A 25,333-nucleotide genomic window follows, 5' to 3' on the forward strand; every position below is an offset into this window, starting at 1 on the left:
CACAAGGCACAAAGGTCAGGGCCTTAATGACAGAGATTCTTCTTTTAACAAGCGGCCTCTCCTTGCCATCCATCCAACTTCGTTATCCCTGTCTGTCACTTATGATGAATGGAGCCCCCATAAATCCATCAGCAAGTCCTTGACTGCAGAGGGATGTGCTGTGCCTCCCAGGACATCTCCTGCCCCATTCCAGCACAGCAGGAATCAGTCTCAATTTATATTTAATCATTAGAGTGCCATCAAAGAGCTGCAGATGGAGAAGAGTTTGCAGCCAGGCAGGGCTCAGCTGGAGTAACTCTAGAAGAAATCCTTCCACCTGTTGCCAGCCTGAGGTTAGGGAAGGACGTGTGCCATGTGTACAGAACGAGGTGGCCATGTGGCCTTTGCATCATCACTGCCTGTGGGCACGTTTTGGTGGCAGGAGGATATGAGCTGTGGGGCTGTGATAGGTTTGGATGCTGTAAAAGAGATATACACCCTATTTCAAAGTGAAGGGTGACATTATTCCCCAGGATAACTCTGTTTCCCATCTGATCTGCTTGTGCTGAATTCAGTGTTTCACATAAATGTGGAGGTGATTGCTCCTTGCAAAGGTTTTGGTGTTGCTTCTTGCAGAATCCTTGACATCATGTTATTGCAGTTCTGATTTAATGGTGCTGCCAGGCAACACTGGGAGTGAAACTATAGATTTGGCCTAAAAAGAGAAGGGTACATTTTAACATTTAATTCTAGCTTTAGTGTAAGGCTTTCATCACTCCTGGGGTTCTGCCCTGCAAACCCAGAGCACAGATAATAAATTGTGAGAAGAAAGGTAGAGTTAGCAGTAAATAATTGCTGAATTGCATATGCTGTCATAGATGGGTTCTTAGTTTTCAGTGAGATTAATGTCTTCTCTCAAGGTCTGAGCTTGCATTTCTGATGCAAGTATTGAATCTCTGAGCCTGTTCTGCACACAGATTTGCAATAACAAGCCCTCTGTTAATGATAGTAAACATTTGGGTAATGCCCTGTGTAATGCCCATGGGTGGTGTGAGATTCTGCACCATGTTGACCTTGTCTGGGTGGGCTGTGCCCATCAGACAGGAGCCAGTGCTGCCCCAGGGTCTCTGTCCCCAGGCAGCCCCTGGGGCAGGGCTTAGTGTCCCATTTGATGGCCAGAACCAGCCTCAGCTCTGTCCCAAAGCAGGTGCAGCCACACTGAAGCAGCTCAGGGCACCTTTTGGGTTTGCTCATTGGTGAAAATTCCCAGGTAGAGCTGCAGCTCAGTCCCTGAAGTCATGGTCAGGTAACAAACATCATTAATTGCCTGCTCCCCATAAAATAACAGAATTACTCATGGTCTCTCACAGACCTGTTTTTATTCACCACAGGCTGGTTTTCTACTCCTTCTGGCAGCTGCTAGCTCTGTGCTTTGGGAAGAAGAGGTAACAAACCACCAACCAGGGATGAAAACATTCAGGTGTTTACAAGTGCTTCACCAAGGTCACATAAATAACAAGCTGGGAAAGGAAAATACCAAGTTAGCAGAAACTAGTGCTGAGTGTTTCAGCATTTTGCCCATGTTTGTGCTATAAATGATACCACTTCAGAATGTGGTCAGTAAAAAAAAGAGCTGGGAGGTGGTAGGGGAGGTGTAGTGTTGTTCAGTGGCAAGCAAGCACAGAAAGTCAGTCTTTGGGGACCAGATTTTGGCTCTGAATTAGGCAGAGGTTTGTCCTGGGTCAGCCCAGACTGCCAGGAGCAGCTCAGTTGCCTTTTGTGTCATCTCCAGGCCCCCACCAGAAAAATCTCAGTGTCAATGTTCATTTGTGGGGCTGTCCCCTACCCCCAAATCATGGGGTTTTTGATATTTTTAAATTATTTAAACCAGTTGAAATAATTTAGAAATCCATCATCTGATTATTTAAACATTTTTGGTACAAACCAAGGCATACAAATCTGTCTTGCCATTGCATTTCCCTACAGGATTTCTTTGGACAGGCCACTGTGGGTGGTGAGTGCCCTGCCCCAGGATGAAATGTTCTCTCCTTGATTTCTGTCAGGACCAAAGTCTTCTCCATGCTCCCCTTTTCTCCTTAAACTTGTTAAAGTTTTCTTTTCCCTGTAATCAAGGAGGTGGATGATGACAGAAGTTGTTTCCTACTGCATAGGTACTGTAGCTCCTCTCAGGCTTCTCTAAAAAATTGAAACTAAAAAAAATAAATAAATCACCAAGTTCTTTTTGGGGGGGCCAAATTAGAAGCATCCAGGTCCCACAAAAACAGGAGATGTAGCTCCACTTGCTTCTCTAGGGGCAGAGGAAATTACAAGGCATCAACAAATGATGGGAGAGATGGTGGGAGATGATGAGATCTCAGCACAGAGAGGTTGGCTGAGCTGGGGCAGCAGGGCAGGGCTCATCTCCCCCTCCCTGCTCTCCATCCTGCCCTCATCCAGCCACTGCTGTGCCTGCTGCTTCTCACAGGGTTTGACTTTGCAGCTCCCTGTGAAGCAGCTTGTGCAAATACTTCCAAAGTCAGATGTCCTTACTCTATTTAAGCACCAAACTTAATCTGGTATATTTATATCTGGAAGAGTTTGGAGGTGTGGTGGGTGATTTTTTTTTCCCTTGGTGTTTTTCCCACAGGGTGTCTCTCTATGACTGCTCCTGTTCCTTAGTGGTTGTTATTGTTAAGATCCCATCATCTGACCCTTTATAATCCCTGTATTGGGTTACACATGCTTGGGGTATGCTACTGATTGTCAATTTTAGACTCTCCCATCAGCCTATGAGTTTCTTAAAAGTAATGCAAGGTTGTGTTACATGGGCACATTCCCTGACTCGTTCCAGTTGTACTTGGAAATGCCATGAATAGAGGGAATGAATGTGGGTTTATAAGCAAAAAATATCAAAAGCCAACTTTATTTATGGAGATTTATAGAAATTGCTCTCCAATATTTGGCCAGCGTGTGTCCCATCAATTACCTTATAAATAGAACAGTTTTAGGCACTCAAAACATGGGGTCATGGGCTGCCTCCTGTCAGATGGTGGCACAGTGGTCAGACCTTCCTGATATTCAAATTAAGAACTTGTCAGCCTTTGGTCCTTCAAGGATAGATTGAAATTTTTGAAGAGAATGTGTAAATGAGACAAAAATCAATGAAGTGAAGCAATCCTGCAGGAGAGGTTGGTGGGTTTAATTCCAGAGTTATCCATATGTGAGTACCTGCCTCACAAACAGCAGCAGTGAGTCAGAATGGTTCATTACCAAGGGCAGACCTCTTCTTCTCTCAGTGTGCTCCTAAAGTGCTTTAGTTTAATGCTACTTGGGTTCCTAATTAGTGTGAATTTTGTGCTGCTACTACCTGTAGGAATTGCTCTGTGGTTGCTGCAGGTGCCTCTTGTCTCCTGCTGGGGCTGTGAGTGCAGCTCTGGCACAGCACAGCTCTGCCCTCTGGTAACAGGGCACCTCGTGCAGCAGCTTGTTAGTGCAGGAATTCCTGAGCAAGTGTTAAATTGGTGTGGAAATAGCAAGTGTGACCAGTGGAAGTGCCTTTCCTGTCTTAATGAAGGTTGAGAGATGCATGATTATTTTGGAAAGCTCTGAGGGGAACACCAATAAATGCTCTTGAGAAGAAGATGGGAGTTTAGATTTGGAGAAGTGTTTTAGACCCACTGTGATCGTGTCCTCACCTCAAGGGTGTTGTTTATTGCTCTAATGTGCTGTTACCAGAACACCAAAACACTAAGCAGTGTATTAGCAAAGGAAGTACATCCTGGAAACATAATTTATGGAGGAGAGACCTAAAGTAGGCAAAATACGATCCCCACCTTGGAAATCTGTGGGATTAGCACCCATGTCACCAGGAGAGGTGTCACCAGGCAGCCCCTTGGGAACGCATCATTCCCAGTGTAGTGTTTCCTCATCGTGGTATTGACAAGTGATATATTTCTGCTTAAGAGAAAAAGTGGTTTTCAAATACCTGATAGTGTTCTCAGCACCCCTGTTTTCCTCCTCAAGAGGACTTCATGGGTTTGACCCTGCTTAACTTAGATGATCTGAAAAGACCATGGCCCAAGATGGCCTGGCTGAGGACCATGGAAACCCAAGAAGGTGCATGGGGCTTTATTTACAGTCAAGAAATTAGCAAGTGAGAAGTAAGCACTGAATAGACATCTTCTGTGGCCCAAACTGCATCGTTTGGGGGAGTGGCATACCGGCTACTGAAGAGCACTGATTTATTTGATAACATCAGGAAACCATTTATGGGCTCTATCATGGGCAGCAATTGCTGGGGGTTAGAGCTGCTGGAGCAGATAGATTGATGTGTGGGCCTGCTGTTGTGCTTGCTACTGCATAATATAAAACAAGGATAAGGACATCCCTGAAATACCAAAGGGGCAAACGGAGCCATTGCATTCTTGGCTTGAGTTTTTATTATCTTTTCCTTTACCACTTACTCTGTTCTTAAATTTTTGCCCTCTTCCCTGCTGTGTAACAGCATGAATCAAATGAGGACCTTTGGATAATGGACTTTTGATGGAGGTTAACAGGGTTTAGAGCTCCATGTTTCATGTTACAAAGCACAGCAAAGAGGCACCATCATCATGCAGAGCCTGTTCTGCTGCTGGCAGGCTCCAGCAGAGCGTGGTCGAGCCTGTGATGAGAAATATGGCTTAAAAATTGGCAGGGCATGGTTTCACAGATTCTCCCCCATGGTTTTGCTCCTATGGAAGCTGCATTTGCAAGGTGAGGATTTGATTTGACACTCCTGCAAAGAAAATTTCAAATTACGTGAGGAAATCTTCCTAATCCAATGAACAGCCCAAACTGTGAGTAGCCAAATTAGCCACCCTTGCCACTCTGCTGTTACAAAGGAAACAGGGACATGGTGATTTTGGAGGTGTGGCTTTCTGGTTTGCTGTGTGAATTTAGCAGCCTATAAAATAGGTTGAGGAAAGAATAGGGCACTTAGATGAAATGGGCACCTAACAAAACAAGGAGTTGGGGAGTTACATCAGATCTACAAATATAACAAAGTAAGACTTTGTAGTTGCTTATTAAGTCTGAATGAAAAAAAAAAATGGTAAAAAGTGGGAGAAGGATGTGCTTGAGATGAGTTGTCAGCCAAGAAGAGTTGATGGTGCAAATGTTGAGTTGATGTTTATGACAGGGCCAGGCAAGAAGCAGGTGTTGGCATTGTCCTGGTGGGAGCAGGGATGTGCCTGAATGGGAAATGCTTCCCCTGGACACTCAGGCAGCTTCCAAGGGCTGGTGCCTGCCCTGGCAAGGACCTGTGTCCCCAGGCACAAGGTGCATGTTGTACCAGCTCTACCTGCCTTTTTCCATCTTGGAGGACTTTTCCCTGGCCAGGATGTGAGGCTTTGGAGAGGTCACCAGCTGAGGGTGGCTGCACTCACACCAAAACCCCGTGGTGGTCAGTCAGGGCTTAGACCTGGCCCAAGGCAGTGCAAGGCCTGTGGTCTTTGGCCCTTTTGAGATAGATTGGAGATGTCATGGGTACAGAGACCTTTCTGGTTCTTCCCAGAGGTCAGATTTCCCCTGCACATCTCACAGGTACCACTGATGTCCCTCCATCCTGCTCTGGTGAGTGCAGCACAGGGTGAAGCCCTGAGCGGGGCAGTGTCCTGGGAATCCTCTGGAACATGTCTGTCTGCTGCTTCCCTCAGTGGGGGACACACCAGCTGCACCGAAATGTCAGAAGGGTTTGCACAGCTGACAGGTTGCTGAAAATGGAGCATCGCCATAAATTCTCTTTATCCAGCCAAGTGCAGCTTAATATAGACTTAGCTGCACGGGCTGCCTCCGCACTGAGCCCAGGAGCTGCCACAGCTCATGACCAAAACATGAACTTGGCGATTTAACTGGATCAACTACTGCTAGTGAGGGCGAAAACAAGAAAATCTTTTGAAATTTCTCTTTCTCTTTAGGTTTAAGAAAGTACTAGAAGAAGGGGGTAAGAATGAACATGTCTGAACTTGGCCAAAACTCCGACGAAGACGTGTGCCCTGAGGACATAGATGAGGATGAAATCCTGGCTAACCTGTCCCCTGAGGAGCTGAAGGAGCTGCAGAGCGAGATGGAAGTCATGGCCCCAGACCCTGAAATCCCCACTGGGATGATACAGAAGGATCAGACAGAGAAACCCCCTACGGGGAGCTTCGACCACCGGTCCCTGGTTGACTACCTGTACTGGCAGAAGGCATCCCGACGCATGCTCGAGGATGAGAGAGTTCCTGTCACCCTCTTGCCCTCTGAGGTAACAAGAAAAAAGTCACAAATATTTATTGTGCAGCAGCAGGGGGATCTGTTTTATAGCTTTAATACCTTAACCTGCCTCTGCTTCTGTCCCTTACGTAAGGTAGAGTGCAAACAAAAGTAGATTAATCCTAAAAGCCTCATCAGTGATAGAATCCAGCTTGGACTGATGTCAGGGTTTGTAATTTTTTAATTGCTTTTCCCAAATATTTACTTAAGCTTTTGAATAGAAAAAAAATTCTAATTTGAGTAAAGCAAATCACTGAGAAACTGTCACAAGATCAGTTTTGGAGGATGCAACTCTAATTTGTTTGAGTTTGCATATGGAAGAACACCATGTTGTTTTCAATTGAAGATTATATTAATCATACAAATTAAATTATTAACTGACAGAATTTAATGACATACTGGAGAAAAATCCCAAACCACTGTATTTTAACAGGGTGAAACCTTCATTAAAGACCAAGCATGCCAACTCTGTGTACTAGTTCAACCCTACTCAATACAGTGCTTAAATTTATTTGACTATCCCCATGACTTTGAAATAAAGTTAAGGTCATACTTAGATATCTTTCAGGATGAGAGCTACACTTAAAAATAGGTTAATAGAATTGAGACTTGGCCAGATGAAACACATCCATGCTTACATGCGAAGTTCACTAGAAGTGAATTTGAGGTAACTGATTTATTTTATTTTTGTTGTAAATATCAGTGGTTTGGTAATGCACACCAGTGTGGCACATCCCAGACTTCCCAGGGCAGGTTTCATGCCCTTTGGAGCTCAGGGGAAATCTGTGGGATTTTTCTCCTCCTACAACACTCTTATGCTCAAAGAAACAAGTTTTTAAACTCTTCTGAGGTTAAATCTGAAATCTGGGCATGGAGCTGGTTTCTGCATTCACAGCTGATCCAGCAATCCCCATACCAAACCCATTCACCACCACAGCCCCAAGGGCAGAAGTGACTGGGACCATTTATTCTGACTTTGTGTGCAGCATAAGCCATGACTGTCCTGCCTGAAGTAGTGCAGATCTCAGGGAAATACTGGATGTTATTCGTGCTTTATTAGCATTTCTCTGTGATGGAGGAACCGCTTGCAAAAAGATGCTTGATAAAGAAAAATCTCAGTGAGGAGTATCTCTGGAATTGGTAGACATTTGCAACTAATTTATTTGGATGGTAGAAGCCTCACTGCCCTGCAACTGCCTTGTGCAGGGGCTGGTTTCTTATCTCTGGACCCAAACTGAGCTGATATTTTATCCTCAGTGAGGTGCTGCCTTAGGTGTGATGCTCTGGGAGTGCCAGAGCAGGTGGCCTTGCTGTCCCTTGTGCTGCACAATCAAGGGACTTGGTTCCACAGTGCTCACAAAGTGCCCTCTTTGCTCCTCCTTGGGCTGAGCAAACCATCAGGGGCTCACACTGATGTCCAGTGCTTTGTGGTATACGAAGGAAGCTTTTTGTCTCGTCAAAGAAATTTAATCCTGACAGAGACTTTGGATCAGAAACCCTTAAACCCCCAGAAGGGTTCAAAGAGCATCTTAACATATCTTTAAATATGTTCAGGGTTTCATTGCCAGGACTTAATTTAGTAGGCAAAGATGAGAAACTGGTTTGCAGCCTCTTTAGGAACAAACTGTTCATGCGTTCCCAAGCAAACTGGTACAGCCTGAATTCACAGCAATGACACTTTTGGGGATTATTCTCTGTTGTATGGGCATAGAGGGATCTAAATCCAGCTGCTATGTGCTTATTTGAGCAGAAAGTTATTGTAACAAAGATGTTTCACAACTATTTCAGCTGTGAGGTTTTGTCTTCCCCAGAGAAGTGCTGCAGAGGAGATGGAAGGAGAGGCTGGCAGGAGGGTGCCAGGAACAGAGGAAAAAGAGAGACATTACCAAAATGAGCATGTGTCCGAGTCAAGAACACACCCTGGGGAGACAAAGAAAGATGGAAGTGATAAGGAGAGAGTGGTGGAGGAGGATGAGAAGGAAGAAGCAGAGGAGGAAGAGGAAGATGATGAAGAGGAGGAGGAGGAAGAAGAAGAAGATGAGACTGAATCGGAAACAAAGGAGAATTACACCAATGAGAACAGCCACAGCAACCAGATAAGTCAGAAGCCAAGTACAGAACCAGGAGAAATCAAAGAAAAGCCTAAGGAAAATGAAAAGAAAATATCAAAACTGAACATCCCCCAGAAGTTAGCGCTGGATACCAGCTTCATGAAGATAAGTGCCAGGCCTTCAGGAAATCAAACCAATTTAGAAGACAGTTTGGAGAAAGTCCGAAAAAACAACCCAGACATGAAGGAGCTCAACCTGAACAACATAGAAAACGTCCCCAAGGAAATGCTGATAGATTTTGTCAACGCCATGAAAAAGAACAAGAACATAAAAACGTTCAGCTTGGCCAACGTGGGGGCTGACGACAACGTGGCGTTCGCGCTGGCCAACATGCTGAGGGAGAACAGGAGCATCACCACCCTGAACATCGATTCCAACTTCATCTCTGGCAAAGGCATCGTGGCCATCATGCGCTGCCTGCAGTACAACGAGACGCTGACGGAGCTGCGCTTCCACAACCAGAGGGGCCTGCTGGGCCACCAGGCGGAGATGGAGATCGCCAGGCTGCTCAAAGCCAACACCACCCTCCTTAAAATGGGGTACCACTTCGAGCTGCCGGGGCCCAGGATGGTGGTGACCAACCTGCTCAGCAGGAACCTGGACAAGCAGAGGCAAAAGAGGCAAGAAGGGCAAAGGCAGCAGCAAATGAAAGAGCAGAAAGAGTTGATAGCGATGCTGGAAAATGGACTTGGGCTGCATCCTGGGATGTGGGAAATGCTGGGGGTACCGCTGCCCCAGCTGAGAATGCAGGAGCCCCCACAAGCCCCCAAACCCCCCATCCCTGCAGCTGTGTCGCTGAGCAAAAGGCAGGAGAACACGAGGCCAGCCCCCGAGCAGCCGTGCAGAGAGAAACCCATCAGCTTCAAAGTGGTCAAGCTGAAGAAAACTCAGCGCAAACCCCCCGTGCCAGAGTACGTGGAGCCCGCTGAGAAAACCAACCTCAAAGACGTCATCAAAACACTTAAACCAATTCCCAGGAGAAGACCCCCTCCCCTGGTGGAAATAACCCCGAGAGATCAGCTCCTCAACGACATCCGCCAGAGCAACGTCGCTTATCTCAAGCCGGTAAGCGCCCAGCGGTGGCTCTGAGGTGGGGAGCAGCAGTCACTGCTGTGCTCTGAGCTCTGGTTGGAAATGCTGGGTGTTGGCAGGGCTGGCAAATGCCACCCTGTTGTGTGAGGCTGCCCCTCCTGGCGTGCAGTGGTTGTTTTCCAGCAGCACTGAGGTGTAGCTTGCACAGAGGAGTCACTGCAAGCACCAAGGCTGCAGCATCTCTGTCTGCATCCACAAGGTAAAGGAAAGGAAATTCACTCAGGAGGTGAGCAAACCCACAGAAACTCAACCTTACTGCACTCCAAATAGTATATTAGTTATGACAGGCATGTGCTATTATAAGACAGTTGTTTCAGGAGTACAACAGGCATTATTTTTCACATTAGTCCCCCATAAGCCCCATGTTTCTCCATTCAATAGCTGTGTCTTTCCTTAGCTCTCACTTTACACAAGAGAGCACTGTCGCTTGGCACACACTGAAATCCAGCCTGGACTCACAATCTGCAGCTCAGCTCTTGCCTGCCTCACCCAGGAACAAGGAGTGTAGTATTTTAGTGACCCTTTGCTGCTCATTCTTTTGTTTGTCCTTATGTAGATCAATTACAAAATTCTAGTGCTAACAGGAAAAAAGGAAATTAGAACCACCAACAGTGAAGAAGGAACAAGGGTGTAGGAAGAAAGTAGTGGTACTGTAGTTGATTTTATGTTTGCTTTCAAGTAAAACTTTGCCACTGAAAATTGGCTCAGTGATCAACTCAGGTGAGCTCAACATCATCCTGAGTTTCAGAATTTCATTTTTCGAAATGAACGTTGCCTCTTGGGTATGCTCTCACTTGGGTACCAAATTCATGGGCTGTTTCTCAAAATGCTGGCCAGCAGATTTCACCTCTAGCTCTCTAACCTCTTACATTCCCTTGCATTGACTCAAGAATTCCTAAAAGCTGGCTTGATGTACTTGTAGCTTGCCACCTGTTTGTGTTGCCATGGCTTAAGGAAGAGGACAGAAATTCCCTTGTAATTAAAAATAGCCAAGTAGTACTTTGTAATTATTTTTTCTTTCAATATTGACATTTTAATATAGTGGGCCTAATTTTGCTTTCATTCATACCTACAAAGAAATAATTGTTTCCTCAGTAATTCCAGACAGAGTAGTTTGTCCTGATATTTTGTCAGGAGCAGGTCCTGCAGTGACCTCAGATCCTGGTCCAGGATTACCCTGAACATTCTGTCCCTTAGGCAAGTTTTGGTGTTGTGAGTTTCTGCTGGCCAGTCCAACTTGGCTGCCAAGGCCTCTCCTGAGGGAATTTCTGGCCTTTCTAGGCCAGTATAGAATTTACATTTTGGTTCCACATCCCAGACAGGACCTGCTTGTGGAAAGCTCACACGGGGTGCTGGTGACAGCAGGCTGGTCCTTCACAGCCATGGGACCTGCTGCCCTCCCAGCTCTCAGGAAGGTGGAGGACAATGGGATTTGTTCTTTACCAGGCACAGCCCTTATTTTGGACAGCAAAGGTTCAGAAACCTGGGTGCTGCCATGTGCCAGGGGCAATACTGAACCTCAGCCATCCCCCCAAAATGATCAGGAGGATTTTATCAGTGAGAACTGTGGGGTGAAAGGTACAGGGATCACTTCACGGTGCATCCTAAATATGCCAGGTAACAATTGCTATCACAGCCCATGGAAAGATGAAATGATGGACGCATGTACTGGGGGCTTGGGGTGGTTTGTTTTGGTGGATTGTTTGGGGTTTTTTGGGTTGGTTCTTTTTTGGCCTCTGTCACCAAACCACTTGGCTTGGATTTGGGGCATTAGGATGTTATTCTCCCCATCCTCCATGATCTTGGTAACTCCTTTTTGCCTCAATTCCCTCAGCTTCATTTCTAAAATGGAGTTTGACTGCTTGAGCTGAGCCGGGTGTTTGTTCTCTCTCTGGTGGGACTCAATGCCTTCAAATTGATTTCCTGGACCTTAAGCATTGTAAACATCAAGTGGGGCATTCCAAACAAAAAACTCCCAATCAGAACTCCTTGGAGTTCCCAGCTGTTATATTTTTAGCTCCTGAGGTTTGTATTAGACTAAACTGGCCTGGTAAATAACACTGAGAAATTTCCTCCTCCTAATGCTTCATGTCCTTGTCCAGGTGCCGTTGCCAAAGCAGCTGGAGTGAGAGACCAGACTGACCTGAAGAAAACAACTTGGAATAAGGACTATTCAAGTTTTGCTTACAACTGTTTCAGCAGATGTTTTCTGCAGAACCCAGGTGGTGTATTCAACTCTTTGGGAACAAAGCTTGCGATGCACACTTGTGTAAGTGTGGTGAAAACGGCTGGCATGGGAAAAGTCAGTGCTGAGTGTTTCCATCAGGTATCAAACAATCCCACTGCCATCTGTCTGCCAAGTGGATTTGAGGCTCCAAATACTTGTGGGAGTATTTTCTCAGAGGCATCAATAACCTTGTCTTTCTAGTTTGTCAGCAAACTATTTTGCTTCCACGTTGTCCTTCTGCTGCCAGATTCTGCAGGAACACGCTGTGCTTTATCTTATCTTTCTTTTCACACACATGCTACTTTATTACTCTCTTGTCCATGAGAAATGTATTTGGTTTCCATGTATACAGCTTCATTTTTTAGGCTAAGGAAACAGAAATGAAATAAAGCTCTCTCTGTAAGATGTGTGCAGCACTTCCATTGCTAACAGAGCTCTCACAGACAGAACGACTGCACTGGTACAAGCAACACCTTCCAAGCTCCCTCTGTTGCAGAACAATGTCCAGTGGGTATTGTACCTGATCAGCATTTAAAAGATGGTGCCACGCTCTGCTTTGAGAACTGTGATGTTCATTCCCTGTGATTCACCTCTGTCTTACTGCAATCCTTAATTGCAGCCACCTTGGAGAGCACTGAAATGCCATTTTAGGTCTCTCCCCATGCTGTTTTTGTGGCAGGAGGATGAGCCTCCCCTCTTTTCCAGGGGTTTAAGGAACTCCTAATTCCACCTAGGATGATGTGTGAATAGCATGTCACATCCTGGCAGGGCTGGATTTGAAGGGGTAAAACCTGTATATACACAATTTAGTTTTTAATACTTTTGTGAATTTTTTTTCTCCTCCCTCTTAATAACCACATTAAGGTTTTCTGCTGTCTTTCTTATAAAGCTACAGGTAAGTCACACTTGTGAAATACATCCACAAGAGACCAATTGTTTTAGGGGCTTTCTTCTTTGTTTTTTAAAGCTATAAGGCACAGGGAAAGAACAAAGGTTTCCCTGTGCTAAAATGCACCTTCCTGTGGCTGCTTGATCCAAAGGCACAGCTTTGTAGCTCCTGGCAGGATTTCCTTCAGGTGAGTTAATCTCTGAGTGGTAACTCTTAGTAACCTTCCCCTGGCAGCTAAATCCTTCCCATGTTTATTTTAATAGTCCTGTAGTATCAGCAATGTCCAGGACCTCTTGAATCCAAGGTAGTCTCTACTACCACTTGTTCAAATTTTCATTTATTGTTGTCCTTTTGGTACTTATCACCTGGTCTCTTTCGATTCTCCATCTTCCAAATTTGTAAAGCTCTTTCTCAGCTCTGCTTCTGTTTGCAAATGCAATGCCCCAAACTTGGGAAAGCTGGTTTCTGTATTGCCCAAGTAGCTTTAAAGTATCACACAACAGGGGAGTGACATAAAAAAAGTAAAATAATTTTCACTGCAGCCCTCTGTTTTTGTAAAGGAGAAGAGTAGGAAAGGAAGAGGCTTGGCACTTCCAACCAAGCCCTTGCACAGAGCACAGCAGCCAAGTGACAATTGTCACCAAGAAAGCTCTTGGAGCATGCTGCTCTCCAGACTGGCTTCAAGGCCAAGCTGCTGCAGCTCAGACTGCAGCACTTGGGACAGGGAAGCACAAAGTATATAATATAGTGCTTTACAATCCCCAATTCAAGCTGCCAAACACCAATTACTGCTACACCCAGAAGCTGCCAAACATGAATTGCCAGGGTGGATAGAGCATGGCCTGTGAAATTCTGCTCTGATCCATGTTCTCCCACCAAGCAGCCTGTCAGTGATCACAGGAGGAGGCAGGCAGACACAGAGATCACACCATTTGTTTGGCTGCAGCAGAACTGGTATTAGTACTGCTCAAGGCACAGCTCCCAGTAATCCTAAAAGCAGAAATCCCTCTCAGGTAATTAACAGAAATGTGAAATCCCAGTTAAGTAGAGTTATGTAAGAGACCAAAACTGCATGAAGAAATACCCTAAGTATTCCACCTCTGTAGAGCAGCTGTTTTAAGGATGCAAGAGCAAGGCTGGAACATTTCAGCTCAGAGGTCCCTTGGGCCTCAACAAAGGTGACACAGAGCAGTCAGAGCCAGCAGCCTCATCCCCAGCACAGGCTTGTGGCACGAGCAACAGGGTGACAGCAGATCTCCCACCAACCTAACCACAGACACAGGCACAAGCTCAAGTTTCCAACCATTAGAATTTATTTTTCTTCATAACTGTGCAGTTTTTAAAATGCTACTGTAATGATGAAGTCATAGGCTACTATGTTCTTTAGGTGTGGAAACAGTTTTTGAAAAACAAAGACCATGCGCTACAAGTGAGGAACAGGCCATTGACTCTTCAGCTGGAATATACAGACATTTTTGATAAATACTGATCACCTTAACACTTAAATGGAATGACATGTTCAGAGTTCTACACAGTTCACTATGGAAACAGCATGGCAAGTTACATAAAAGCTTCAACTTCAAGGATCCTTGCTTTTTTGTTAAATTAATTACTTGGTTAGAAAAGAGAAATGCAAGAATATTTGAAATGGAGTCTCACCTGGACAACTTTCTCCCCCTGTTGTTGGTAAGCTCCTGTTATCAAGATGATTCCATCAGAGCTGGCAGTTAAGTTGTGTATGTATAAAAGAATCCCCCACACTGCTTTCAACATCAGGAGTTTTAACAGGCAATTATCTTCATGAATTTGGAATGGGTTTTCAAAAATTGTATCTTGACATTTATTGCTTTTACTTGTAAACCTGAAATCCAGTTTATTCCTTTGAGGAGTGTTGGAAGTACAGAGTCAACAGATGCATGTTTGACCTGTATCTTTGCATTCTGGGTGAGAAGAAAGAAAAAGATGACCCACGCTCAAGAACACACTTACACCTTCATCTACAAACAGCCTGTGCAGACTAAAGCAGGTAAGTCCTAAAGTAGCAGTATTTAAAAACATTAATGGGGTAGAAATCAAGCTCATCCAAACTCTCTTTTTCTCCCATGCTTGGCCAGAGTTTAGCTGGTACACAAGGAAGTTTGGCTCTCCTACAGAGGGGAGCAGTTCTATGAATGAGGATTTTGGAGAGCCTGAAGGTAAATGGGACTGGGACTGGCAGGCAGTGCTGTGTATACTCCATGCTTACAGCTACTTAGACTGTTTCAGGGCTGCTAAAAGAGGGCTGTGAGGTGAGGACAGGAGCCCAGACTGGGCACAAGCACTGCACAGTTTTGCCACTTCAGCTGGTAACGTGGCCTCTGTAATCCAGAGCACTCAAGGGAGGGATTTGGAGGATGCAAGAGATACCTGCTTGTGACACATTCCAGCCCATCTGAGCATCACCAGGCTGAAAGGTGCTACCCAGCATTACCTGGCTAAACTGCAATATTTCAGAACTGAGATGAAAGGGATGTTGCTTTAATAGACCAGATTGCTACAAGACAGTTTGAGAGACTGCATTCCACAGGTTTCTTCCTCCTCTACCCCCAGAAGAAGAGACAAGCAAACATGGTTAAGTTAGTATGTATTTGTGTAAACACCAGAACATTTTGCTATACAATAGAAAAAAAGCTGCTGTTCTTATGTTCTTAGAGGAGCCCTGAAGGCCTTGGAATACCTGTATCCTGCAACTATTAACCTGTACCACATGCATTTCCTGTTTTGTACATAAACTGAAAGCAAGCTTGAACAATAGTAAATAGCAACTACACTCCTGCAACAGGCAGAAATGCCACATTGCAGCTGCTTACTCCTTCACTTTAGATATGTAGTCAGCCAGTTTGTTGATACTATCCTCCTGCTGTTCTAGAGCATCCAGTATGAAGCCCATGGGGGTCTTCTTCAAGCCTATCCCCTCCATCTTGTTCTGCAGCTTGTTCTGTATGTTCCGGAGCCTCAGGGAAGCATGGACAAACATCACTGCAGGACAGAAACACACTCATTAATTGTTAATGCCCGAGGAATGCATCATTCTTGCAGCACTTAAGGCACATCCCAGCATCATGACATCACTGGAAGACATATCAATGACTGCTTAAGTAACCAACATTAAAGATGGCTTGTGCTCCTTTGTGTCCCCTCTCCCAGTTCTGTTTTGGGACCATTTTAACACAGATAGCAAAGTTAACAACCGACTTAGACTGTGCAGACTTGTTTGAGAAAGCTCAAGTCACACAGCTCTACCCAGCCAGAGAAGAGAACAAATACTCACAGAGGAGAGGAAGTGTGATCCCAAACATGAACACCATGACATCTCCCAGGTAGGAGATCAAGAAGTAGCTAGACAGCATGATGGCCACAACAAACGTGGTTGGGTACTGCTTCTTCATCTTGCGGAGTATATCCTTATTGTGTGACATCCACACAAAGCCCAGGAAAACCAGCACCACCACTGTGCCACCAATGAGCATGTTCAGGGGACTCAGGAACCTGGAGAGAAGAGGAACAACAACAACAGAGAGCTCAGTTTCAGAACCTTCATGGCTTGTGTCCATACAGGATCAGCCAGCTCAGTGGTAATGTTACTAGGGAGGTAAGGCATTGAAAAGGCAGTTGCTGCTGTCAAGATCTTCACCAAGGTCTTTAGCAGGAGATAAATAAAGTAAAAAGTACAACTGAAGAAGAAACCCTTAGTGTTGAATTTGGATTATCTTTGTCTTTATGTTCTCTTCCTGAGCTTAGCTCAGGATGATGAGTTTCTGCAGCACATTGTCATGGAAGCACTGCCCACCAGGACCCCTCCTACCTCTGCAATCAATTAATTTGATATCATACCCAGAGTCAGCATATCCAGATGGAGACAACATGGACTGATCTTTTCCCTTCACATGACCAAAACCAGGGTCAGGCTAGGCCTTCAGATAAACTAGCTCTTCATGCTGTCTTGTCTAGGTTTGCAAAATAGGAAAGGTAGAACACTGAGTAAAGGAAGTTACTTCACTACTTCTCATTTCTGAATAAACCTTCTCATTGGTTTACATTCAAACAAAAGAACTGCATGAAGAATTGTAATGCAAAAGAATTGCATTACATTCAAAGCAAAGAATTGCAAAAGGAGCTCACCACTGTTAGTACAACAGATGGAAGCCCAGTACCAAGCAAGCATGCCTGAGAGTCAGATGGAATTGGAGTTTGTGCTAAAGGCTTTACAGGAAGAAGAGCCAGGCCTGGCTAGAGAGTCACTTCTGAGGTTTGTGTTCTGTTATTGTTATCAGTTTCCAAGCAAACCAAGCCATTGAGTGGATCAGCTTTGGACTATAAACAGCAAGTCCCTTTTTTGGACAAAGCCAAGAATGTCACCTGCTCAAACCACTTTCCCAAGTATTCAGAGCTTGTTCAGAATCAAGTGTTCAGCAATAACTTTGCTGAGCTTGTTTCTGTACTCACCCAGAGTCCAGCCTCTACGGTATTTCACTTAAATAGTATTAAATTATGTGGATTCATGTGCATTCTGATGTTCTGGCTTTTACACACACTGATCTGATTACACAGCAGCTGAGGCCTCTGGGCTATCACAACTATGGCAGCAGCATGACAGCGCCCTGATAAAGCCAGACATGCTCAAGGTTTACTCTTGCAGACTTTGCAGCTCATCCTGCTGCTCCAAAGCTACCATGCTCAGTGACTCACCACTCCTCCCCACTGCCAAGGAGGATGTTATGGTTTGTGGTCTGTGCTTCATATCCGGCCCAGGAGGAAGAAATCTACTGCTGGACTGGTACTGCCAACACTCTACCTGCAGTGTGAGGGGGCATTTTCCTGCAGCAGGAAGAACCCCCAAGAATTATTTCAGAGCAAGGACTGGTTCTTGATTCTTAAAGTCAGTTGTGTCAACAGGAGATGGGACAAGTGGACAGAAAAAGATTAAAATTCAGAGTAGTTCCCCACCTGTTTCTGCTACTCATGCTGAAAAGCCAATCGGGCTTTTTCTAAGTGGTGACAGCCCAGACTTGCCTGTTGCATTTGAGTCACTCCCTGTAGCCAGCCAGATTATATTTAGCTCTGAATTGTCAATCTAAAGTTTCCAGGCTGGAAAAAGTGAACAGTTTCATCTGTGCTCCTCTGCAGCAGGAGCAGGGTGACTCATGAGTGGACCACACTGGTGCCTGGGTTATATATTTGTACTACTGGACAGATGAGATTCTTAAAGTAGGATTCACCTTCACAACTCAGCTGTCTTGGAGCAGATATGGCCAAACCCACACAACTCACAGCAGTTTTTTGTTATTTTTTGTTGCTAAAAATCCATGGACAAGATAATTCTGGAAGCAACAAAGATCTAGGCAGAGCTCCACTCTACAATTTCCATGTGCCTGGAAAATACTCTCAAAGCCTTATCACCACTACACTTCCCCTTACTCTTATTACAACTTCAGAAACTTGTGGTGAAGAACCATCCCTCCATATTTATAAGGAAGAAACCAAAGACTCCTCTGCTCTACATTTCTTTCTGTATTACACAAGCTCTGTATAACTGACTGACTGTAAGGGATATGAAGAGGGGTGAGGGGAGAATGCATTCAGAAGATCCCTCTTTTCTGAGCAAAGTGATTTGAATCACATGTTTTCTGCAGTGGGCTGCATTCCAGCATGTACAAGGGAACAGTGAACAGAAGTATCAAGTGAAGGCATTCAGAGCCACATGAACACAGATGGGGATCGCAGTTGCCACTGAAAACCAGTATTCAAATTATCAGCCATGTGTCCATGGACTTCACTACTGGTGATTACAGTGCTGGACAGGGTGTCATATGCCAAAGCACCCTTTACTGCTTGACTCACCCACAGCACTCTCTAAGACTATCCTAGAAATTCATATATAGAGAATTCTTCTACAACAATGGCAATTTTCAGGAAAGCAGAACTCCATTATCCAGTTTCACTCAGATCTGTTGGCTTGCTGCTCTCAATAACACAATAGCTAAAAACTAAAAAGGAAAAAACAGGGATATTTAATTTTAGAACAACAAAGACTGGGGAAAAAGAGAGCTATGTAACAGTTCCAGAAGTCACCTTACTGTGGTACCACCAGCACTGATATTTGCCTTATTTAAACAGAGGTCAGAACACAACAGGACAAATTTGTGCTCAGGCAAGGAGGCTGGAAGGCTTTCAGAGATGCAGAGAAAAGGTGAGTGACCAGCCATTAACTATGTTACAAGATACTTTCTAAATATAATTCCTTTAGCAGGGATTTATGAGACATCAAATACCTAAAAATGTAATGCAGAGAACTATCAGCATGGCAAGGGTATGTGACTTGAGTTTATACTGCTCAGAGGACTTAGGGGAAGAAAAACCCTTAGGGTTGGACATAAAACCCAGTAACTTCTCTGATCCTGAAAGCAGTGAGTGTGGCAGACTAACAGCATTTGGGGTGTCAACAGAGCACCCCAGCTGCATGATCTCCTTTGTTTTCTGCAGTGACAAGGTACAACCCTGGTGGGATGCTGTGACCTCCAGAACAGCTGGGACGAGGTGAGAAGGAAAAGCCATCACCCAGATTCATTTCCTGCTGCCCTGCAGATACCAGGCTTCCTTCAGCATCCATCTAGATACAAAGTAAAGACAGAGAAAATAAATACACAGAAAGAAACATCTCGGATGGCTGCAGGGGCACAGGCATTGTCCTGCCCCAAGCAGGACCACGGGACACTATTGGTAGAAGCAGCCTCAGGAGAGGAGGGATGCTGGGGGTGCAGCTGGGAAGAAGTACTCAAGTACTGGCAGCTACCCCTGGTCAGCAGAATCAGATGAAATTCTTTTTTTTAACTAGATTCATATTTCTAGGCTCTGTCCTACATGCATCACAAAACAGGTCAGAATTCTCACACAGGAGCAGGAAAACAAAAAGCTCTGTTTTCAGTGAGTTATCACATCACCCCTTCTTGTCAGGCTGTTTCATACCTGCACACTTGTGCACAGCCTTACAGCAGGAGAGGGGGAAGACATACAGCTGTAGCATAAGGAAAAAAGAGCTTGGCAAGGCACATCCTTTGTCTAAGGCAAGTAGCCTCAGGCAGCACAAGCCCAGAAATAGGATAGGCCACATAAAAAGCAAAAGCAAGATAACTCCATCCTTGTATCATCTCCATTTTAGATGACTGTCTTGGGGAGATTATTCAGCAGTTGCTGTCACATCTGTTTCTTTTGGATGTGACCAGGCAAGTCCAAACAAAGGCACTGAGTAGGAGAATGGCAGTCATTGAGAACATTTTCTTTTTTAGAGCAGCTCAGTTAGGCTGAAATAAGCACAAAAATTCCTTCTAGAAGGTCTTTTGTTCCATCAGGGCCCAAGCACTGGGCAGGTTAGAGCACTAAAATGTCCTCATTAATTTAAATAACTTAAAAGATGAAGTTCTGCCTCCTCTTTCCCCATAGTTGGAGCTTCACTGAGGTTGTACAGCTGTAACTACAGGTAGCACATAAAACTATAAATAGCACATTGTCTCGAGGACAGTCCTCAGCATCCATGGACTTAGCAATGCTTCTGTACCTATTGTTGCTCACTTGCCTGGTTTTGAGAGACAGATTCCTGCCTGCAGACCTGCCAGACCTTTATGAAGTTTTGCAGCATTATTATTATGCAACATGGTTTAAAATTTTGTGTTTTCCTCACTCATTCCTAATCTCTCAACAAGCATGAGAGAAACTAAATATTTTGCTGCCCTGGAGCCTTTGTTTCAGCAAAGAGAATCCCTACAAGTGATCAGCTAAGGTCGTGGTCTGGGGAAGAAACAAAGAAAAAAAAATTACACAGTTGTGGACTGCTGGGGTTATACAGATGGACAGTGGATGCTTTGAAGAAGTGGCAAAGGAAAGAAACATCAAGCCTCAGGCTGCAAGGAGAACATTATTCCAAGACAGAATGAGCACTCTGATGCAGCATTCCGAAATTCAGCACACTTTTTTAAAACTGTCACATTTAGAAGCTAATTTTTAGCAAGTACATGGCAACAAAAGCCTAGATGAAATTACATTAATTTAAAGTAGTTAAGTTTGAACTACATGATAGAGAGGCCCTGTTGGAGTAGGTGGAAGAAGAGAAAAATTTCACTTATTAACCAAATTGACTGTTTGAGGGAAGTTGCAAGATGTGGGAGGCTCTGAAGGCCCTGATTTTAATAAAAATTCATACAGAGCTCACAATGACAGGGCCCTGGCTCAGAATAAGAACAGGGAGTCCAGTTCTTCTATAACTGGGAGAAAGGGCAGAATTTTGTCAAGATCTTGGTTTTCATCAGCAATCTACTTCAACGGAGTTTTGGGGGTGAAGAAAAAGCAGGCAAGTCCAGAGTCCTTCTTAAAGGAATTTGCAGGGAGGGAGCTTTGCTGTAGGAGGAGCAGTAAACTAAAACTGTGGCACAAAGCACTCTATTTCTAGTATCAAGAAGGCTCTGGGCTACAATTTCTGTGTCAGCCCAGCCACAGTACTGCAACAGCTGAAAATATTATCTGTGCATTTCAAGTCTGTCTATATAATTAGATGGTTTATGAGTAGGTAGAGTTGGTCATGGGATAAGTCTAATTTTGATCACAAGAAGATCACTCCATCAGTGGTTCCAATAATCCTGCCCTTAGGTCTGGACACAGCCCTGGAGTTCCTAAAAAGTCATGATTCATCATTTATCAGGGGTTCCTGCCCATTACAGAATGAAGTGCAAGACAACTTCGTCATCAATTTAAATTTATCAAGAGAACTTTCTTTACCTTTGTCCCAAAGCTAGTCTGGCCAAATTAAAAATTTTTCTATTAAGAGAAATTAATACTTCTTCTCTATTAAGGTATTATCCCATTTCCTTTAGAAGCCTTCTCCCATCTGATTTTAAATCTGCGTTAGAAGAATCAGGTTCATCATATACCAAAGACTATAAGACATGCAAAACAAACCCCAAAAAATTGAGATAAAGATCCTGCTTCAGGGCTTCTTCATCCGTAAGTTTTCAACATACAGGGTTATCACTCAATATTAAGGTATTATAATTGCAGTTCTGATATTAGTTTCCATCTTCTGTGGCTCTCTTCCTCCTCCACCTCCCACCTCAGCACATCAGTAGGAAATAAGAGGGAGACAAATCTCTCCTGATCTGAAGAAAAGCAATCAGAGGTCAAAAGGAAGAATTTAGGAGGGTGAGTAAAAACTGCTGCACTCCCTGTTTTACGACTGGAGATATCAAAATTATTTACATTCTTTTTCCATCTTCTTGGGCAGAAGAGCTGTCTCTCTCCCTGCTTTCCAGGGACACTGTGATTTACAGAGAGCTGGCTACAGCATCGTGCTGCTAAGCAAGGGTAATGAACAAGTCTAGAACAAAGTGGCAGAAGAACAGTAAGACCATGGAAGTCTCATTTTGCCAGCCTAGCAGTCTGTAAAGATCACTGTAACATATCCCCACCAAAATGCACAAGAACAAGGCCTATGTCATCATACTGAACCTGAAACCATCACATGCATCAAGAAGAAAATGAACAGTTCTGAGCTCATCCTTCCACAGAGCACAGGTCAAAGTCTCCTGTGAGCCAGAGAATTTTTATCAACTTAGATGCTGGGTCAACAGCTTTAGAAGCCCTAACAGGATGCAGAAATGCTTACCCCTCAGAAAAAAAAAAAATTGATTTAGGGGAATCATTTTAAGCCTCTATAACATAAGAGATAAGATGTACTTCAGCCAAAGCCACTCAGGCCTGGTGGCTGGGCAGTTCTCCAATTTAAGCATTTGTGTGTTGTTCGTTGAGAAGAGTGGAGTTTTTCAGTTTCCAAACTAAAAGCTTAATCATCATTTCTGCTGCATGTCTTCCTTAAGAGCTTTCTGACCAAAGATCCTAGAGCAGTACCTGAAATAGAGTCACACAGCCTTTGGTTCAGAAGGTGATTATAAAGGTTATTTCCTGATTCCCTTTAGGAACGCAGGGTGTGACACAACACTGTACCAGCAGATGGTCCTACCTCGAACGTCTGAATTCTGCCCACCAAAACGAAATGAAAGGGTACCTTATTTATTTTATAGTGAAGTTTTTCGGTATGAACTAGTTCAGAAATAAGAACGGCTTGTCTTGAACATGACGTTAAAACACTATCAGAGAGAATTTATCTACACTTTTTTTTTTTTTTTTTTAGTTCAAAGCCGAGCGTGTCTCAGCCTGAGCAGCCCCGCTGGGCAGGTTCAGGAGGAAGCACAGATCGCTGCGCAGGATGCGGCTCCGTTTCCAGCGACATCCCGCACATCCAGCATCACCGCCCGTGCCAGGCGGGGTCCGCAGCCTCGCCCCGGGGTGACAGCAAACAGCGAGTGCTCAGACCGCTCACACCCCACCACTCCATCACAAACCCGACTGCTACCCAGCCCCCCCGCCAAGGGAAGGCTGGAAACTAGGCCTCTACATTTTTAAACGACACCAGAGGTGTACGGAGAGGGGAAAGGGGAGTGGAAGATGGTAAGGGGAAAAGAGGGGAAAGGGGAGAAGGAGAAAGGAGGAAGGGAAAAGGCAGCACCTCCGCCCCTGTGCTCTCACATCCCGCCCGGGCCCTCTCCGGGTCGCAGAGCCCCACCCGGGACCAGGACCAGGACCGGGACCGGGACCGGAGCCATCGCACCCCGCCGGCCCCGGCCCTGCCCGGCCGCACCGCGAGGCCGCCACTGACCCCACGATGGAGACGAGCGCGGCGGCCACCATCAGGTAGTTGGTCTGGTAGTAGAGCAGGTTGCTGACCACGCGGTTGTTCCATTTCGAGATGTCCTTGAGGTCGGGCAGGGCGAAGCGGTCCGAGCCGGGGAAGAAATCGTCCCAGGCCCGCAGCGGGGCCACCTGCACCTCCATGGCCGCCGCCGCCGCCGCGCAGGCTCGGGAGCGCCGGGCACCGCCCCGGGGCGGCTCCGACAGCGACAGCGACAGCGACGGCGGGACCGGCACAGCGACACCGACACCGCCACCGGGCCCGGCCCCGCCGCTCCGCGCTGCTGAACCCGCCAGAGAACGAGCAGCAGCACAAGCGGCAGGCGTGTGTCACCGCCCAGGGCTGCCAGCTGACAGGGGCTGCTGTCAATAATCGCTGTAAATTCATTGTTCCTTCAGCAAGTGGCGGTGCACGTTGAGCACTCACGTGGCGAAGCCACTTGGCATCATCTGTGAAGCAAGGGATGAGTGGGGAGGGCAGCACGAGAAGTGGCAGCCCCAGCCAAGGGGGCACTGCGGATGTCCCATGTCAGGGGGGCTCTGCTATGGGGTTCATGTCTTCAAGCTGAATTTTCTGTCTTCAGGCTGAATTTTCTCACCTTTTGCAAAGTAAATGATGTCGTCTGATGATTTCTACAATAGAATTTACCTGATGAAGAAAAGAACTTTTGGGTTTCAGGCATTGCATAACATTACATCACCTAAATAAATATGCATTAGGAGGGCGGAGCATGTGTAGTATATAGGCGGGTTCATGTAAATTATGCTGTATAATAGACGAAATGTTTTGTGCTTAATTCCGCCTGTGCAGAATTAACAATGTCTCCTTTCCAAAACACTCTGTGTTTAGAAAACTCCTAAAATGGGCAACTTTGAGTTACACCTAAAAGGGTGACTGCCTTTGGAGAGAAAGTTTGGTGCCAGCAGCTGTGGTTTTCTGACCCCAGCAGTTGGAACACTTTTGTTTTCAGGCTTTCACACTTCAGCCACCCTGGTTCGAGCACAGGCTGTTTGTGCATCACACAGCACCTCGGGTTTGCTGTGCTACCACGCCGAGCATCAAAATCCTTCTCAAAATGTAAGCAGGCTGGCGTTTGCTTCTCACAGCTCCATCTGTGAAGGATTTATATCTCTAAAGTTTGAGAGGCCAAGACTTGAGCGCAGCCCAAGTTAGTCCTGCTCATCTTCTTCCTGGCCTGTGCTCATTCTGGTTTATGAGTGGTCCCTGTCCAGGACTACTACTACATAAAACAAAAGCCATTGTGGCAGGCAGTGACCAGCCCAAGCCTGGCCCCAATCACATTTGGGTTCCAGCCTTCCTGAAAGCTTTAACACACCATAATTTCCACACACTTTTTCTCGGAGGTCCATGGCACCCAGGAAGTTCTTAGTCTGGAAGAGGCCACCAAGATGATTCAGGGGATGGAGCAGCTCTGAGGAAAGGCTGAGAGACTTGGGATGGCTCAGCTGTGGAAGAGGAGGCTTTAGGGTCACCTAATGGTGGCCTTCCAGTACCTGAAGGGAGGCTGCAAAAAGATAGACTATTTATAAGGGCTTGGAGTGATAGGACAAAGGAGAATGGCTTCAAACTGATGGACAGTAGGTTTAGATTAAATATTAGAAGAAATGTTTCCCTGTGGGGTGGTGAGGCAGAGAAACCGCTCAGATGGCTGTTCCATCCCTGAAAGTGTTCAAGGCCAGGTTGGAGGGGACTTGGAGCAATGGGGGGTAGTGGAAGGTGTCCCTGCCCATGGCAGAGGTGAAACTGGATGGGTTTTGAGGTCCCTTTGAAGCCAAACCATTCCATGAGTGTGCTCATGAGAGGCGGGTAAGGGAGATAAGGCGCGTGCGGGCAGGCAGGACGGGAGCGGGGATTTGTGCCAGGGATCGGGGGGGGTGTCCGGGAGGGTCCCCGCTGTGTGTCCATGCCGGTTATCGCCACCATGGCCACTGTCACCGCCATGGTCACTA

General features: G+C 45.5%; 3 protein-coding genes across 4 annotated transcripts in view; 2 read left to right on the forward strand and 1 right to left on the reverse strand.

The window, feature by feature from the left end:
• EOGT (EGF domain specific O-linked N-acetylglucosamine transferase) overlaps positions 1-25,333 on the forward strand; it is a 147,585-nt gene that overhangs the window by 73,485 nt on the left and 48,767 nt on the right. The gene's annotated exons all lie outside the window — the stretch shown is intronic.
• On the forward strand, positions 5,966-11,640 carry LOC117002457 (leiomodin-3). The gene is made up of 3 exons (XM_033071580.1): positions 5,966-6,262; positions 8,082-9,446; positions 11,576-11,640. Exons 1-3 carry the CDS (start codon positions 5,966-5,968, stop codon positions 11,600-11,602), a joined length of 1,689 nt encoding a protein of 562 aa, XP_032927471.1. The 3' UTR covers positions 11,603-11,640.
• ARL6IP5 (ADP ribosylation factor like GTPase 6 interacting protein 5) lies at positions 13,880-23,560 on the reverse strand. Its single transcript, XM_033071589.2, has 3 exons — positions 23,331-23,560; positions 15,900-16,117; positions 13,880-15,607 (listed from the first exon to the last, which is right to left on the reverse strand). The coding sequence occupies exons 1-3, from the start codon at positions 23,504-23,506 to the stop codon at positions 15,435-15,437; spliced, it is 567 nt and encodes a 188-aa protein (XP_032927480.1). The 5' UTR covers positions 23,507-23,560; the 3' UTR covers positions 13,880-15,434.

The sequence above is a fragment of the Catharus ustulatus genome, chromosome 13 (genome assembly GCF_009819885.2).
Source record: "Catharus ustulatus isolate bCatUst1 chromosome 13, bCatUst1.pri.v2, whole genome shotgun sequence".
Taxonomy (NCBI): Eukaryota; Metazoa; Chordata; class Aves; order Passeriformes; family Turdidae; genus Catharus; species Catharus ustulatus.